General features: G+C 35.6%; 1 protein-coding gene across 16 annotated transcripts in view; it reads right to left on the bottom strand.

The window, feature by feature from the left end:
- The window catches only part of LOC109565244 (coiled-coil domain-containing protein 170-like), a 42055-nt gene that overhangs the window by 14133 nt on the left and 8350 nt on the right, over positions 1–19572 (bottom strand). For 12 of the 16 annotated variants that reach the window (XM_070796724.1, XM_070796715.1, XM_070796714.1 and 9 more), the window contains 5 exons: positions 13833–13853; positions 12949–13077; positions 5413–5669; positions 2245–2380; positions 85–399 (listed from right to left, as the gene is read on the bottom strand). In XM_070796724.1, the coding sequence (XP_070652825.1) occupies positions 85–399; positions 2245–2380; positions 5413–5669; positions 12949–13077; positions 13833–13853 (858 nt within the window). Of the gene's footprint in view, positions 1–84; positions 400–2244; positions 2381–5412; positions 5670–6710; positions 6878–12948; positions 13079–13832; positions 13854–19572 lie in introns of those variants that run through there. The other 4 variants (XM_070796726.1, XM_070796725.1, XM_070796717.1 and 1 more) reach the window with 4 other exon arrangements.

Below are 19572 nucleotides of genomic sequence, written 5' to 3' on the forward strand. Positions count from 1 at the left end.
GCCACAGGGTTCACTGACGACTAACATCAAAATCCACATCTTAAAACTAATTTGAAAGAGGAACTCATCTGTCGATACACTTACGGACTTCCAAGACTGCTCATTTGCACCAGTCTCCAGAAGGCTCTCTTTCACAGCTTCCTCTATGGCTGGTGTGGGCTCAGCACTGTTGCTGGGAAGAGCAGACAGCTGACTGAGGAATTTCTGATAGTGGGATCGCGCTATTTTAGTTTCCCAGTTGTATGAACGTGGAGGTCTGTCTAACTCAAGTATTTGTTTTTCCTCATGGATCAAATCTTGTTGACACTTATCCCAAATTTTCTGTCCATCTTTTGGTCCTTCAGAGCAAAAAGTGTTGTCTCTCTCAAAATTTTTGACCAGGATAGCTTCATCCTTATCCTAAATATACCAACACACGTGTTAAACTTCTCATTTGGAATTTAATATCGAGACATCTATTTCTGTCCTTTTGAAATATAGTCATAGTCATAATACAGTATAGTCATAATACAGAACTTGAGGAGAAAAGGCTTTCTATAGAAACAAAGAGTTACAGAGTTACAAGAGAGACAAGAGCATACTCACAAGAGTAAACTAGAACATCAAGAGGTATTAAAATACCTCTTTGGGGGCATGTGGGAAGGGCAAAAAACCTGATGTTATGGAGAAAGTATTTTGAGAACACAGGAAGTTTAACTTAGAGAAGTAGCCAACCAACTGCTCCAATTTATGAAGGAACTGTTTACAGAATATTTTGAGGTAATACATGTAGAAGGAAAGATAGACTTTCACAGCTCAGCATTTTGGTTCTCCTAACAAAATAACTGATTCAGGCAAGGATCATCAATGAATGCTAAGACTATTAAGTGCAAAGTTGGCAGGGAAATGGATATTTTCATAAAGACTTAATTATGATTATAGAACATCATTTAATAGTAACAGCTTTGATAATGTAAAAGCACAGATAAGTCACATTTCTTTCCCCCAACCGTTCCCTTGTAAGCGCCCTGCTTTCATTGTAAACAGGAAAAAATAGAAGATAACGCAATACTACTCCTTCACCCTCCCTCTCCCAGGAAGATTCTGCCTTTATAAATTCTTCTTTTCACCTTCAATTCTGAAAACTGAGTAAATAAGTTTACTTTCTGGACTTTTTGTCATGTGAAACTTGGAGATAGAAGCGAAGCTAGAGTTGTTGAAGTAATGATGGGTTTGTCTCACTAAAAGCCCAGGAAGGAAAAAAAAAAAAAAAGAGGTAGAATAAAAGAGCAGTGGAAGAAAAGGTCAGAGCTACACAGACTGGTGTGGGAGAGTTTTTCAGAGATATGACAGAGAAGTGAAAAACATAGAAAGGGTTACTGTGAATTACTTGAAAGAAGTAATTAAAAATTGGAATTACTTTAAACTCTGAAAGTAGTTGCTGAATTTTTTAAGTGGAACCCTTCACATTAATTGGATCACAATGGAACTTATTTTACATTCAGAATATTATAAACCTGGAGAAGGGCATGGCAACCAACTCCAGCATTCTTGCCTCAAAAATTACACAGACAGAGAGGAGCCTGGCAGGCTACAGCCCATGGGGTTGCAAAGAGTTGGACATGACTGAAGCAACTTAGCATGCATATAATAAACAATTATAGTCTACGGATTTCAGAATAAACTTTTACCACTTCCTTGACAGTAATTCATCTCCCATCCTCCTTCAGCATTCCTCCATAAAACTTCTATTCATCCTGTGAATTGCTGTCTACTAGGGACCAGGCTAACCTCCTCCTTCTAAACCCAACTCATGCATACATCTAGATTTCAATATTCAGTGTGGATGATCCACCAGTTTAGTTCTGTGACCCTTGTGCCTCAGTTTCAATGACTTTCTTCTACACTCCTACTCAATCCTTATACACAAATCCAAAAACTCAGATTTTGTCAGCAGCAAGAACTACCCCATACCAGAAATTTAAAACTTCAATATTTCACTCTCTAACCACCACCTCCTCCCAGTTCTCTCACAGCTGCATTCCCTCTAACCTCCTCTTTAGTATCACAGAGACCTTCAGATCTGCCTTGCACTTTCTCTCCATACTTCAGAAACGCTTTCGGTTCACCATGCTGGACTGCTTCCTTTTATCCTCCACAAGAAGAGGACCAACAAACCACTCAACATTGGCCAATTATCTCCTGGAATAACATAAAGTAACAAAAATCCTTTTTCTTCAAAAATCAATCCAAATTTGTTCTCACCTTTGTCATGAAACTATCCAAGGAATCTTCTTGTTCTTTCATACTCATATAAGGGGAGAATCTGTTAGCACCTGCTAACTTTTTCTCCAAAAGGTCTGCTTTTCGCTCTGCTCTTTTTCTTTCAATCAGATGTACTCTGTGTAAGATATTGGTAGGTAACAATATCATGAAACCAATTTTTCAAACTTCAAATAATAACAAAAAATATCCCCACTTAAAATAAATTAAATATGTGTACCAAATAAAAATGTATTCCTTATGAAACGAGCTGTGCAAGTTCCCGGCTTAATTCTAGGAAGAGATGAGAAATGGTAGAGAAATGGAGAGAATGATTCCATGTTAAGTCTGTAGTAGTTCCCCTGGGAGAGGTCAATCTTGAAACCACTCTTTTTCAAGAGGAAATTTAAGTATGAATACATCTCTGCTCCTATGATAATATCGTGATGATCAGGAGGTTCCACATGGATACAATTACCATGGGCCTGTATTTGCAAGTTCCACATCCATGGATTCAAGCAGCCATGGATTGAAACTATTCAAAAAATTTTTTTTCAGAAAGTTCCAAAAGGCAAAAATTAAATTTATCTTACACAAGCAACCATTTACATAGGATTAGCTATTACAAGTAATCTAGAGTTGAGTTAAAGTACACAAGAGATGTGCATAGGTTATATGCAAATACTGTACTATTTTATATAAGGGATTTAGCATGTGCAGATTTTGGTACTCTCAGGGTCCTAGAACCCTCCCCTGCAGACACTGAGGCACAAGAGATGAAGGACAACTGTATTCCCATTTTAGTAACACCTGCATGGGCTCTTTAACTGAATCCCTGAATAGAGTTTCAAGAAAGGTAAAGGAATTAGAAATGGAAACAGAAAACAGCATATGTAAAAACCTGTTTTATTATCAAACACAAACAACTAATTATTTGGTTCTTGTTTTGATTAACAATTGATAGGTTTGGTAATATTTTCTACCTTGAAGCTAAGTTAAAGTTTCAGTCTACCTTCCATGTTTGTTATATTCTTTTCTATAGAAGATTTGCATCCTACAGAATTAGTGAATATGGGTCAGGTCAAAGAAAATATCTGAATTATCTAAGAGAAAATATAATTCAATAAAATTATATTGGAGACATGTAGGTCACACTCAAAAGGTCATTCCTTGTAATTATAGCCTTAGAATGACAGTAGACACAGAATGAGATAGAAACAATACTTTAAAAAATACTTCCCAAGAATTTTTGAAACCTGATGAAAAACATCAATTGATAGATTAAGTAAATTCTGCAAATCCAAAGTAGGATAGATACAAAGGCGGCCACACCAAGACATATCATCATCAAATTTCTACCAATTAAAAGTCAGATAAAAAAGCATATATTACCTTCTAACATATAGCTATAAGACTGAACACTGGCTTTTCAAAGTAAGTCAGTCAAAGTAAGTCAGTCAGAAGATAACCGAAGAACACGTTCAAGTGCAGAAAGAAAAAATACTGGCAACCTAGAGTTCTCAGTAAAAAAAAAAAAAAAACCTTTCAGAAGGAAAAATGGAAAAATTCATCCTTAGAAGAACTGCATTAAATTGCAGAAAAACTACAGGCAATTTTTCAGGATAAAGGAAAACGATCCCTGGTGGCTACCCAGAACTGTAGAAAGGAATGAAGAGCACCAGGAGTGAGTGTGGGGGTCAATAGAAATTAGTACTGGAAATTAATATCTTATGAGATTTATAACATTTGGAAAAGTAAAATGTATCATAACAATAGTACAGGAGCGTAAGATGGGTAAATAGAGTTACATTGTTATAAGATTTCTATTTTCGGATAACATAACAGCACTAATTTAGACTTTAATTGTAATCAGAAGGTCTAAGTTAAAAAGTTAATGATAATTTAAAAGATATTTAAAAATAACACAGGAGAAAAATAGTAATAAAAACTCGATTAATCTAAAAGAAAATGGTGGGGACTTCCCTGGTGGTCCAGTGGTTAAGAATCCACCTGCCAATTCAGGGGACACAGGTTTGACCTCTGGTCTGAGAAGATCCCATTTGCCATGGGGCAACTCAGCCTGTGTGCCACAACAATCGAGCCCATAAGCCACAACTACTGAAGCCCACACACCTACAACAAGCAAAGCCACCACAAAGAGAAGCCCACGCATCGCAACTACAGAGTAGCCTCTGCTCACTGCAACTAGAGTAAGCCTGCACACAGCAGTGAAGAACCAGCCAGCCAAAAATAAATGAATAAACAGTCAAAATGGATCAAAGATAAAATTTTAAGTATTAAAACAGTAACTATTAAAATAAAACATATGTGTAAATCTTTGTGATACGAGATTAGGTTTCTTTGCTATAACACCAAAGACACAAAATGACAAAAGAAAAAAAAGGTAAGCTTCATCAAAACTCTTTGGAAAACAGCCTGGAAGTCGCTCAGAAGTAACCTCAAAAAGTTAAACACAGAGTTACTTTACAACCCAGCAATTCTACTCCTAAGGCATTTAACTAAGAGAAATAAAACTTACAGTCATGTAAGAGTTCACACAACAATGTACACAGCAGCTCATTCATAAAGTCCCTTGCAAAGGAAGCAGCCCAATGTTCATCAACTGATGAATGGACAAACAAAATGTGGTATATACCTTATAACGGAATATTATTCAGCCATAAAAAAATTAAGTACTGATTTAGGCTAAACATTGATGTATCTTGAAAACATTGTGCTAAATTAAAGAAGTTAGACACAGAGGCCATATATTGTAACATTTCATTCATATGAAATGTCCAGAAAAGGCAAGCCCAAAGAGAAAGACAGTAGACTGCTGGTTGTCAGAAACTGGAGAGAGTGGATTGGGGAGTAACTACTAGTAGACATGGATTTTTTTAGGGGTTGATGAAAGTGTTCTAGAATTAGAGTGTGGTGATGCTTGTACAACCTAGTGAATATACTAAAAACTACTAAATTGTATGCTGCAAAAGGGTGAATTTTAATGAAATGGAAATTATATCTTAATTAAAAATTTAATTTTGAGTCAGGCATGTTAAATTTTGTTATATTTAAATTCTGTGATCAGTCAGGAATATGAAGTTCATATAATATTTGCAAGCTTATGAAAAATGAATGAAATTTTTGAAAACAAACTAGAAAATTCCCTACCTTAGAAGATTTTCTAGTTCTGTAATTCTTTCAGTTAGATCCCAGTTGCCTCTTTCAAGACTCTGAATACTGGTGTTTTTCAAAGATTTAATTCTGGTTAGAGAAGCAATAAGTTCCTCTAAGTCCTTGATGTCGTCTTTCAGGGACATTATCTGGAATGACTGTTGCACGTTATTTTCTTTGTAAGTTTCTAGCTCACTCTTCATCTCTTGCAATGAAGTTTCTTTTATGAGAAGTTTGTTTCGAAGATTTCTTAGCTAATGAGAAAAGGAAAGTGTTATTTTAAGGTCATTTATAATTTTGGTTTTAGAAAATTCATGATTTTAAATCATTATGAGCATTTAAATTATACATTATACAACAAAATGAGGATTTTTGAATCTCCTAACAGTAGATTCCAATATTAAATACATTTTAAAAAACTTATTAGGGCTTCCCTGGTGGTCCAGTGGTTAAGAATCTGTCTTGCAATGCAGGGGACATGGGTTTGATTCCTGGTCTGAGAAGATCCCCAAAATGCTGCGAGGCAATAAAGCCTGCGAGCCACAACTAGAGAAAGCCTGTGCGCAGCAACAAAAGACCCAGCATTGCCAAAAATAAATTAATTAATTTTAAAAATCAGATCAAATTGACACAAAGGATTTGGAACAAATAATTTTAATCTCATCAGCATTAAACTTATGGTTCCCAAGGGGTAAAGAGGAGAGGGATAAATTGGGAGACTGAATTTGACATATACACACTACTATATAGAAAATAGATAATAAGGACCTACTGTATAGCACAGGGACCTCTAATCAATATTCTATAATGACCTATATAGGAAAATAATCTAAAAAAGAATAGACACACGTATAACTGATCCACTTTGCTGTACACCTGAAACTAACCCAACACTGTAAATTAACTAGGACTTCCCTGGTGGCTCAGGTGGTAAAGCGTCTGTCTACAAAAAGGGAGACCTGGGTTCGATCCCTGGGTCGGGAAGATTCCCCTGGAGAAGGAAATGGCAATCCACTCCAGTACTATTGCCCGGAAAATCCCATGGACAGAGGAGCCTGGTAGGCTACAGTCCATGGGGTTGCAAAGAGTCGGACACGACTGAGCGACTTCATTTTCTGAAACAAAAATTTTTTTAAAAGATAGTTTGATACATGTAGTGGAATATTCAGGAAAGTCTGAAAAAATTACAGCTTGTATAATGAAAAACTGTGATTGAGAAATATTTTGATTAAAAAGTCATGACTTTATGAATTACAAAAGAAAACAAAAACACCACTCTTGGATTACAGGCATACCTCAGAGATACGGCAGACAACTGATCCATGGGGAGAAGGCAATGGCACCCCACTCCAGTACTCTTGCCTGGAAAATCCCATGGATGGAGGAGCCTGGTGGGCTGCAGTCCATGGGGTCGCTAAGAGTCCGACATGACTGAGTGACTTCACTTTTACTTTTCACTTTCCTGCATTGGAGAAGGAAATGGCAACCCACTCCAGTGTTCTTGCCTGGAGAATCCCAGGGACGGGGGAGCCTGGTGGGCTGCCGTCTATGGGGTTGCACAGAGTCGGACACGACTGAAGCGACTTAGCAGCAGCAGCAGCAGCAGCAGCAGCAACTGATCCGTGGAGATTGTATTAGCAGGCATGAAAACAAATTTAACCTCATTGTACATCTCCATCAGAGCTCTTGGGTGACCAAGAGCAATAATATTTTGAAACGACTCTTTTTTTCTCTCAACAGTAAAACTCAACAGCAGGTTTAAAATACTCAGTTACCCCATGTTGTAAACAAATGTGCTATCATCCAGGTTTTGTTGTTCAATTTACAGAGTACAAGCAAAGTAGATTTAGAATAATTCTCAAGGGTTCTAAGACTGGATTGATCACTGACTTCAAGTGAAAGTCACCAGCGGCATTAGCCTCTAACCAGAGTCAGCCTGTCCTTTGAAGCTTTGAAGCCAGGCACCAACTTCTCCTCTCTAGCTATGAAAGCCCTAGATGGCATCTTCTTTCAACAAGAGGCTGTTCTGTCTACATTGAAAATTTGTTGTTTAGTGTGGCCACCTTCATCTTGACCTTAGCCAGATCGTCTGGATCTTATTGCAGCTACTATGTCAGCACTTGCTGCTTCACCTTGTACTTTTACATAATGGAAACAGCTTTTTCCTTAAACCTATGAACCAACCTCTGATAGCTTTAAACTTTTCTTCTGCAGCTTCCTTACTTCTCTCAGCCTTCCTAGAACTGAAGAGAGTTGGAGCCTTGCTTTGGATTAGGCTCTGGCTTAAGGGAATGCTGGGGCTGGTTTGATCTCTCTCCAGATCACAAGGACTTTATCCATATCAGCAATAAAGCTGTTCCACTTTCTTATCATTTGTGTGTTCACCGGAATAGCACTTTTAATTTCTTTCAAGAACTTTTCCTTTGCATTCACAACTAAGCTGACAGTTTGGGGCAAGAGGCCTAGCTTTCAACCTATCTCAGGTTTTGACTTGCTTTCCTCACTGAGCTTAATCATTTCTAGCTTTTGATTTAAAGTGAGAGATCTACAACTCTTTCTTCCACTTTAACACTTACATGTCATTGTAAGGTTATAAATTGGCCTAATTTTAATATTGTTTCAGGGAATAGAGAAGCCAGAGGAGAGGGAGAGAGGGGGGGAATGGCAGGTAAACGGAGCAGTCAAAACTCCCAATATTTACCAACTAAGCTCACTATCTTATATGGGTACAGTTCATGGTGCCCCAAAACAATTACAATAGTAACATCAAAAATCACTGGTCACAGATCAACACAACAAATAAAACAATGAAAGAGTCTGAAATATTGCAAGAGTTACCAAAATGTGACACAGAGGCACAAAGTGAGCAGTTGCTGGTGGAAAAAGAGCCCTGACAGACCTGAGCAATGCAAGGCTGCCACAGACCTTTGATTTATAAAAAACACAGAATCTGTGAGGTGAAATAAAGTGGAACACAATAAAAGAGGTATGCCTGTTATTGTTGATGTTAAAGAATCCAAGTTTTTTATAACTTTGATGTTGGATTTGGACATAATGAAACCTGAAATATATTTAGAACTTAACGAAATTTAGGTACCCCAAAACTCAAATAGAGCTTGTTGATAAAAACTGTCAACAAAGGATTTATATCTAGAATATATTAACATAAAGAACTCTAAATTCTCAAAAAACAATCTGATTTAAAAAAATGGGCAAAAGACTTTAACAGAAATTTTACCAGAAAGGATATACGGATGGCAAACAAACACATAAAAATAGATTCAACATCACCAGCCATTAAGGATATGCAAATAAGAGCCACAGTGCAATAACACTCCCCATGTATTAAATATTAAAATATATAAAATACAAAACAGGGACAATGCCAGATCTGGTGAGGATGCAAAGAAACTGGATTACTCATATGTTGCTGGTAGGAAGACAGAATGGTCCAGATACTCTGGAAAATTGCTTGGCAGTTGCTTATAAAACTAAATATGCAAATACCATATGACCCAGCTATTGTATTTTGGGGCCCTTATCCCAGAGAAATGAAAAATTATGTTCACACAAAAATCTGTACATGAATGTTCATAGCAACTTTACTTTTGATAGCTAAAAAACCGGAAATTATCCAGGTATTTGTCAACAAGTGAATGGTTAAACAAACTGTGGTATATACATACCACAATCTCAGCAATAAAAAGGACCAAACTATTGATACAACAGCTTGAACAAATCTCCAGGAAATTATGCCGAGTGAAACAAGCCAATCTAAAAAGGTTGTATATGCATGATTCTATTTGCAAAACATTTAAAAAACAGCTTTATTGGTGTACAATTCATAGATTTATCCATTTAAAGTACACAGCTGAATGGTTTTCGGTACATTCATAGAGTTGTGTAGCCATACTGAACTTTTTTTTACTTTTTAAATTGAGATATAATCCACACACTGTAAATTCACCCTTTATCATATACAATTCAGTTTTTAGTATGTTCACAGTTGTGCAACCATCACCGTGATCTAATTCCAGAACATTTTCATTATCCCTTAAAGAAATCCCATACCCATTAGTAGTCACCTCCAACCCAGCCCTTGGCAACCACTAATCTGTTCTCTGTTTCTATGGATTTGCCTATTCTGGACATTTTATATAAAGAGAATTACATAATATGCTGTCTCTTGTGACTGGCTTTTTTTTCACTTAGCATAGTGTTTTCAAGGTTCATCTATGTTGGAGCATCAGTTAGTACTTCATTCCTTTTCATGGCTAAATAATATTCTACTATATGGATATACCACATTTTACATATTTACTCATCAATGGATATTTGTGTTGTGTCTACTTTTTGGTTTTACAGAAAATGCTATAATGAACATTCATTTACAAGTTTTTATGTGAATATATTTCTAATTCTCTTGTGTTTCTACCTAGGAGTGTAACTGTTGAGTCACATGGTAATATGTTTAGCTTTTCAGTATATAACTTTTTTTTCCGGTATATAACATTTTTGAAATGACAGCATTTTAGAAATGGTGAAGAGATCAGTGGTTGCCAGGAGTTGGGATGGGAAGGAAGTGGATGTGCATATCAAATGGCAATGGGAAGGATCTTTGTGCTGTTAAAACTAATTGTTCAGTATTTTGACTGACTGTTTAGAACATAATACCCACAAACGAGTACAAGTAAAACTGGGGAAACCTGAATAATACTGGTGGATTGTATTGCATCAATGTCAATATTTAGGCTGTTACATTTATAGTTTTGCAAAATTTGGAAGAAACTGTGAAAAGTTTACAAAGAATATCTTTGTATTATTTCTTAAAACTGCAAATGAATCTATAATTATCTCAATAAAAAGTTCAACTAAAATTAATAATAATTGGTTCTCATGATTTTTTTCTTTAGCTGCAAAATTTATATTGCCTCCATTCACCCCCTCCAGAACTGGTACATTTACCACCTTTATATTATTTGCCTTGTTACTACACTAAGGGAAGAAAAATATCTGCAAAAAATAGTCATATTGCCCTCACAAATAGAAGTTTCCTTGAAAATCAAATTAAAAATACTGGCAAAACACATTAATTTTATCTTAAATTTAAGACAGTAGGCCTTATTATACATATTATCAGTAATTTTTTTTAACAAATTGTTAGACTTTTTTTTTTCCCTTGGATGAGCCTCACTGCTCTTGGGATCTTAGTTCTGAGACCAGGGATCTAACCCAGGCCTCCTGCAGTGGAAGTGCCAAGTGCTAACCACTGGATCACCAGGGAATTCCCTGTTTAACTTTTATTACTACAGCAGCCTACCTAGCACTATGCAAGAGTTTTAGCTCAATATCATATTCCCTAAACTAGACAATCCAATTACCAACTAAATTCTTTAATATTTATCCCTTCTGTATCTGCCTTTTTCTAAATATAGCTTTTTGCACCTGTTTCTCCATTATTGGACAGAAACACATGGTAATTATTTTTGTATGTCCCACAAAGAGATAATTATAACAGAAAGACTTAAATGTATGCATGAATAGAAAAACTGTCTCATCAAGACAATTGTGTTACTATAAAATTAAATAATAGGTTATTGGGAAAGGGAAAGATGACTCAAGCTGAAGGTATTCTATTGTAATCAATATACTTTTTAAAATTTTGTTTTTTATTTTATTTATTTTATTTTTTGAAGTTTTTTTTTTTTCTTTTTCTTTTGGCTGTACAGCTTGTAATACTTTAGTTCCCTGACCAGGGACTGAACTCAGACCCTTGGCAGGAGAGTACGGAGTACTAACCACTGGACCACCAGGGAATTGTTTTTTTTTTTTTTAAAAAAGCTTGGAGTTAAATTGTCACTGATTTTTATTAAATTTAGAAAATGCCAATATGAGCTATGAAATACTTTTTCATGTATACAGTCTCCAAAATCAATTCACAATGAGGCCTTGTAGAACCTTTTAGAACCTTTGCAGACCTTGTAGAACCTTTGGCAAACAAAAACTATGTGTAGGTACCAAATGCTTTGTGTACATGTAAAAAATTGTTTTTAAGAAGTACTTGGAAATTCTATATGAATAGCTTACATATTTTCTTTAAATCTGTTTAAAGGTTTTTTATGAATTAGACATACACATGAACCCCTGGACACAGTGACCAAGTTAGGACACAGAAAACAGATGACCATCTACAAGCCCAGGAGAGAGGCCTCAGAAGAAACTAACCATCTTACCATGAAAAAAAAAAGTAATTATGCGAGGTGATGGATGTTATTAACCAACCTTATTGGGGTGATCACTTCACAACACATATGTACGTCAAATCACCATACTGTACATCTTAAATTTACACAATGTTATGTCAGATATATGGCAATAAAGCTGGGGGAAACATTAAAAAGAAGAAGAAACTAGCCCTGTTGACACCTTATATTGGACTTCTCGCCTCCAGAATTATGAAAAAGTAAATTTCTGTTAACTAAGCCAGCCAGGCCATGGCACTTTATTACGGCAGCCCAAGCAAACCAATATAGAAACAACAGATAGCTACTTATTCAAAAGGCATTATCCAATGTCTCACAATATCAGCACTTAGAACATTTTACTTAAAGGTAACCATAGAGGCAATACAGACTCGCAGCCACATTATGTTACCTTTAACAATGACAACAGCCTTGGGATTCCAATCTTGATTACCAATCTCTTGCAACAAATATTTTAGGGTACTGCTGCTGCTGCTGCTGCTAAGTCACTTCAGTCGTGTCCAACTGTGTGTGACTGCATAGATGGCAGCCCACCAGGCTCCCCCGTCCCTGGGATTCTCCAGGCAAGAATACTGGAGTGCTAGAGTTCAGCTAAAAAATTCCTACAAGTATCCTTTAGTTCATTGCAGGGTATCAAATCTATCAAAGTCAAGGTACTTCTTACAAATGTGGTTTCTTTTTCATCTGTTGATACTACTCAGATGTTTCATCAAGTATTTAATAAGATTAGTAATATTTGCCATTTGGCACTTTACTGAAAGTGAGAACTCATCCTTAACTATTATCTTCCCAGGCGGCACAGTGGTAAAGAATCTGCCTGCCAGTTCAGGAGACATAAGAGACACAGGTTCAATCCCTGAGTTGGGAGGATACCCTGGAGTAGAAAATGGCACCCCACTCCAGTATTCTTGTCTAGAAAAATCCATGGACAGAGAAGCCTAGTGGTCTACAGCCCCTGGGGTCACAAAGAGTCGGACACAACTGAGCATGCACACACAGATTATTATTATGTACATTTTGAGCAGGGCAGTTCCTACGTCATTCAGTAGTCACTCAAAAGCAGCAATATGTAACATCTCCAAAGGGATTTCTCTGGTAAAAGATAGATTTGGATCTACATTAGTGCCCCTCAGTGATAAAAGGGTTCAGTATTGAGGGAAAAAAAGCAAAACTGAGTTTAGATAAAACTTGGAGACTTTTATCAGAATGTTTCGCTCCCTACAGAGGATATAACTTCCCATGGTGTTTTATTTTCAAGTAATCCATATACCTCAGCTAAAAGATTCTTGTTTTTCACCAACAAACCAGCAAGGTCAGGATGGACTGAATCAGCTGCCCTTTTGTTGCACTTGACTGGGTTCCTGGTGGGAACCACTTCAATAGGTGGATTAAGACAAGCCTACAAAAAGAAATTTCAAATTAATCAGCTAAACATGTACCCTATAATAAAAACTGCACTGTTTTAGCTCACAAACTCAAATAAGTAACTCTAAAATACAACTTTAAAATATTCATTTTGAGGTGGTATCCTAACAAATGAAATAGGTCTCAAAAAGTAGCAAGTAACATGTTAACTTAAAAGTCTACTTTATATTTCTCTAAAAATTCTTACCTAACAACTTATAATACCTGCCATGAGTAAATGCAGCACATCTAATAAACATAATTTCTGAGAGTATAGAAAATAAAACACACATAAAATGTCAGAAAATTTTAATTCACACTTAATAAAGTCTTTACAGACCCTTAAACTATTATAAGGTCACTGGTGAAAGATTTACCAGTATTTGTTTTATTTTTATTATAAGTAAATTCCTATGCTTATATCTTATACAAATTTATTTTTTTTTAAATCTGATTTCAGTAAATCAACATCAATTTTGTGTTTCTTTCACTCTTTACTGAGAGTAAAAATTAGGGAGATTTATCTGTATTACAATATCTCCTCCTCTTACCAAAAGAGTATATATAATATTCTAAATTTAATTAGCATAACTGGCTAAGAACAAAGTTTATATGATTCAACTGAAACCAAGTAAAATATATTAATCTAAATCCCTAAAAAGTGTATAAATGTATCACATAGTACTTATTGTATTAAAGGAACAAAATGCATTTTTCTGAAGTTATCAGGTTTTAAAATTTTATTCTTACCAAGATACTAGGAATGCAGATCTGAAAAAGAGAATACAAAATGACTATATTTAAATGTTTTTAAAAAATAAAGAGAACTTTTGAAAATATGACTAAGTCACAAGATACCACAAAGAATTAACATTGGAAAACAACTTTTTGAAATAAAAAGTATAATAACTTTAATTTGAAAACTAAACGAACACATTGAAAAGCAAATTAGACACAGCTGAGGAACGAGTGAACTCAAATATGAAGCAAAATTTTGAGCATACAGGAACAAATAAATGGAGAAAGAGAGTTTAAGGCAGAGAGATTAAAATGAAAAGGTCTATCATATGTCTGTTAGGAGTCCAAGAAGGCTATATTCTATAGAATGATGAAGAGGCAATATTTGAAGAAATAATGCTTTGATCATTTTACAGAATTGTTGAAAGATACTAATCTAAGTGGTCCAGCAAGTCCCAAGAAAAGTAAGTCAAAAAAATTTCTTTACCAACACACTCATAATGAAACTACAGAACATCAAAGGGATCTAAAAAACAGATAATAGAAAGGACATAATTACAAAGAAATAGCAATTAGACAGGTGAGCAACTTCTCAATAGCAACAGAAGCTGAGAAACAGTGAAATGATATCTGTAATATACTAATAAAAAATATATCGTCTTTCACTGAGTATAAAAGGCACAGATTTTCACATCTCTGCAACTGGGCTGCATCTTAAAATTTCCACTAATTCATATATGGCTTGGTTAGCCAAAAGCATACTTTCAAATTTCAAAATAGTGGCTAAGACAGGACTACTTGTTCAAATCAAAGACATAAGGTAAGTGCCAACCAGAATTTCTACTTAAATTATGTTCCAAGATTAAGAGTAAAATAAACACATTTTAGACAAAAATTGAATTTACCACCAACAGGCCCTTACTTAAGAGAATTTTAAAGAAAGAAAATGAACTCACAAAGTCTGAGATACAAGAAAGAAAAGTGAATAAAAAATAACAGTAAATATTATGTGAGCATAATTACATAAACATTAATTTTAAAACTGTGATTTATGGGGTTGAAAATAAAGAATAGAACCAGTGCAGGACAAAATAAAAGCATATAGACTGAGAGGAGAAAAACAGTTTAAAGCATTATAATAAAATATTCAGATTTCTCAAGAGTAACCATAAAAACTTCTGTTAACTTTGCTGATTATATATTTTAAAATCACTAATATACTATTAAAACAATAGTCATATAGCATATAACTCTTAAACTTGTAGAAAAAAAAATGAGAAAAAAAGAAATAAATGCAATACAACAAAACAAAAACAATCACTTTTGTGTATGATAGGAGAGAAAAGGAAACAAGATAACAGGACAAGTAGATTATACATACGCTGATAGAAAGACACCCACATAATCAATAACATCAATAAATGTAAACGGACTAAACTTTCCAGTTAAAAGCAAAGATTATCAATGTTACTTGAAAGAGCAAAAACTGAAAACAACCCACATGTCAAGTAAGATTTAATGGGTAATTTATGGTATCTTTATACAATAGAATCATTACTGAATGCGCACAAAGTGACACAAATCTCATGAAGTGAAAGAAGTAACAAAAAGACAGAAATAGTATAATTACATTAAGTAAACTTTTAAACATAAAATTAATATTTATTAGGGATTCTTATATAAGTGCTAAAACTTGGAAGAAAAGCAAAGAGAATGATTGACACAAAACTCATAAAAGCCACTATTTGTAAGTGTAGGTAGGAATAAAGGGATTCAGTTAGTAAGTGGCAAAGAGGACGCTTCTCAGGTATTGGAGTGTTTTAAGATGTTGGGTGGTGGGTTTACAGGTATTTGTTTTATTACCTAGCCTGTGCATATACATTTTATAGTTCTTTCCTATGTATATTTTTTTAAAATCCATTCACAAAACAAAACTACATATTTTTAAAAGATGCATCTATATCCAAAGACATACATCAAATGTATTAGATGAGACAGAAATGGAGATGGAGAAAAAGTAAAGCAAGAGGAGCCCTGTACAGAAAGATGATATTGTACCATGAACTAAGCATGATTAACTCGACAATGTACCTGAGATATAAAACAAAAGAGCAAATTGATTAAAATGTGCTAAGTTCTTAACATATCACAATATTGCTAAGATTTCAAACACCAATAACAAAAAGAAAAAACAGTAACCATTATGTTTCATTAGGCTTTTAATTTATAAAAATAAGAAATATTCAACCTGCAATTTTTATAGATAAGTTCTTTCAAATTCTTTTCTTATTTCATAGTTTAGAAGAAATGAACAAGGAGGGATGCTGTATGTGAAGCTCGCTGAAGCTTGCTTATATAATAAAAAATTAAAATGTATAAAAATTGATATATTAATATAATTTGTATTGGAATTCTATGCAGGAATTATCACGCACAGACTAAATTTATATGAATAAAAAAAACTTCTCTTAAAAACATAAATCTATTTTCAGGGCAGGAATAGAGACACAGACATAGCAGACAGATGCATGGACACGGGCAGGGCAGGGGATGAATTGAGAGATTGGGATTGACATGTGTCCACAGCCATGTATAAAGTAGATAGCTAGTGGGAACCTGCTGTATAGCACAGTGAGCTAAGCTTGGGTGCTCTGTGTGGTGACTTAGATGAATGGGATGGCAGGAGCAGAAGGTGTGAGGAAGGTCCAAGACAGAGGGGATATACGAATATGTATAGCTGATTCACTTCATTATACAAAGAAAGTAACACAGCATCATAAAGCAGCTATACTCCCAATTTTTTTTAAAAGTCCATTAAATAAAACAAACAAACAAAAGAGACTACCAAAAAACAAACAGAAAACACCCATATAAGGCTGAGCGCCAAAGAATTGATGCTATTGAACTGGGTGTTGCAGAAGACTCTTGAGAGTCCCTTGAACTGCAAGGAGATCCAACCAGTCCATCCTTAAGGAAATCAACCCTGAATATTCATTGGAAGGACTGATGCAAGCTGAAGCTCCAATACTTTAGTCACCTGATGCAAAGAGCTAACTCACTGGAAAAGACCCTAATGCTGGGAAAGACTGAAGGCAGGAGGACAAAAGGACATCAAAGGACGGCAGATGATGAGATGGTTGGATGGCATCACTAACTCAATGGACATGAGTTTGAGCAAGCTCTGGGGGATACTGAAGGACAGGGAAGCCTAGCGTGCTACACAGTCCATGGGAATGCAAAGAGTTGGACACAACTGAACAACTGAACAACAAAAAGACTGAGTGCAAATAGCAAGGTAGAAAGTTAGGTTTAGTAGAATATCATTAATGTAATTTTTTAAATGGCCAAAACAATATAAGAAGCATTCACATATATCTAAACATTAAAAACATGGACACAAAGGCTATACGCTTACTTCAGAAATTATCTCTGAAAAGAAGAAGGAAAAAAAAAAAAGGTGCAGGATGGTCCAGCAGTACTTCCACATAGACTTGTAATAGTAGCTACCCTAACACCCTCATCTCTCACCACCCCAGACCCTGGATCCACTCACTTCCCTTCACCAAGATGACTAACACTCAGCAGCAGAGGCCCCAGGACCTGCCCTAGAGCTAAGAGTGGCAACGATTCTTACTGGCTGATGTCTGATTCTACTGTTAAATTTATTTATATTACCCACCCCAAGAGGGGCTTTCCAGGTGGTGCTAGTGTAGAACGCGCTTGCCAATGCACAAGACATAAGAGACGCAGGTTCGATCCCTGAGTTGGGAAAATCCCTTGGAGAAGGGCATGGCAACCCACTCCAGTATTCTTGCCTGGAGAATCCCATGGACAGAGGAGCCTGGCATGCTACAGTCCATAGGGTGGCAAAGAGTTGGACACAACTCAAGTGACTCAGCATGCACACATGCACGCAACCCAAGACTGGAGAAGGATGAGAGGTTACAAAATGGTCTTCAATTTTATGAGTGAAGTTTTATTTTCTTAAAAGAACAACTAAAGCAAATTTGGAGGGAAATGTATTAGTCTCTATACTTTTCCGTAGGGCTTCCCAGGTGGCACTGGTTTCCCACGCAGCTCAGCTGGTAAAGAACCTGCCTGCAACGCGGGAGATCTTGGTTCGATTTCTGGGTTCGATCCCTGGGTTGGGAAGATCCCCTGGAGAAGGAAAAGGCTACGCACTCCAGTATTCTGGCCTGGAGAACTCCATGGACTGTATAGTCCCTGGGGTCTCAAACAGTCGGAGACGACTGAGCGACTTTGACTTCACTTCACTCCCAGGTGGCGCTAGTGATAAAGAATCTGCCTCCACCTGTCAATGAAGGAGATTTAAGAGATGGGTTTGATCCTTGGGTTGGGAAGATCCCCTTGGAGTAGGAAATGGCATGCTACTCCAGTATTCTTGCTGGGAGAATCCCATGGACAGAAGAGTGTGGCGGGCTACAGTCCATGGGATTGCAAAGAGTCATACACAACTGAGCCACTAACACACACACACACAGTCCCAAAGAAAGCATACTATTTTTTTTTTTTTGGAAAACATGCTATTTTTAAACTTACTTGTTGCAAACTCAAGCATTTTGTTTTATAATTGATTTAAAATAAATTTCATAGTTAAATGAGGACATGCTGATAATAAGACAATTTTATTATTATAAACTTCATAATATACCAATATTTAAATATATATTTTATGGTGTTAAAACTTGTGGAAAATGATAAAACAATTTTTTATATTCCCAGAGGTATTTATGAGCATTTATGCACTTTAAATGAGTTAGAGATTGTAGAACAATGTCCTTCTTCATTGTATCAGTTACTTCTTTTCCCCATCTTTCTAGAGGTATAGTTGAAAATTAAAATTATATATAAAGTATGTGACAATGTTTTCATATTTGTATACATTGTGAAATAATCTTTACAATCAAGCTAATTAATATATCCATCACCTCACACAGTTACCATTTTCTTTTTTTTGTGATGAGAACATTTAAGATCTAAACTGTTGGCAGTTTCAAGTATACAATACAGTATTATTAACTATATATATATATATATACATAGTCACATTGCTGAACATTAGATCTCCAGAACTTATTTATCTTGCAAAAATAATGTCCCCTTTAACCAACATCTCATTTCCTTCTTCCCACCATCTCAGGAAATCACCATTCCACTCTGTTTCTGTAAGTTTGTTTTAGATTTTACATATAAGTGAGATCATGTAGTATTAGTCTTTGTTTGGCTTATTTCACTAAGTAAGAATGTCTTGCAGGTTCATCTATGTTGTTGAAGATGGCAGGATTTCCTTTTTTTTAAAGGCTGAAGAATATTCTTCTAAAGAATACATGTATCACATTTTCTTTATCCATTCATCTGTTGACTTATTTACTTTTAATGTAATACATTTCCTTTCCTAGGGAAGAAACTAGGTTAATTATTCTCATTTAAAGACAATAGGGGATGGAAATAAACCAGTCCCCTAAGCCCCCATCCTTACCCCACAGCTCAGACTTCATCTCCTAGGAGTTACAAGCTAAAGAATAGATGGATCTGTCTAATGGTCTTAAAAATATCATCTGACCCAAGAGGGTATTTAATTTCCAGAAACAGTCTCATCAGGGTCCAGCCCTAATAAAACAAGGCTGTATATCAAGGGGGTAATATGGGACAACAGAAAGGTGATGAGAGTCAGACTACTCAGTTCTGCCCTTAAATCACTGTGGCCTCTTTCCAGTGTTCAGTTTGCTAA

This window comes from Bos indicus, chromosome 10 (genome assembly GCF_029378745.1).
Source record: "Bos indicus isolate NIAB-ARS_2022 breed Sahiwal x Tharparkar chromosome 10, NIAB-ARS_B.indTharparkar_mat_pri_1.0, whole genome shotgun sequence".
In the NCBI taxonomy this organism is placed as follows: domain Eukaryota; kingdom Metazoa; phylum Chordata; class Mammalia; order Artiodactyla; family Bovidae; genus Bos; species Bos indicus.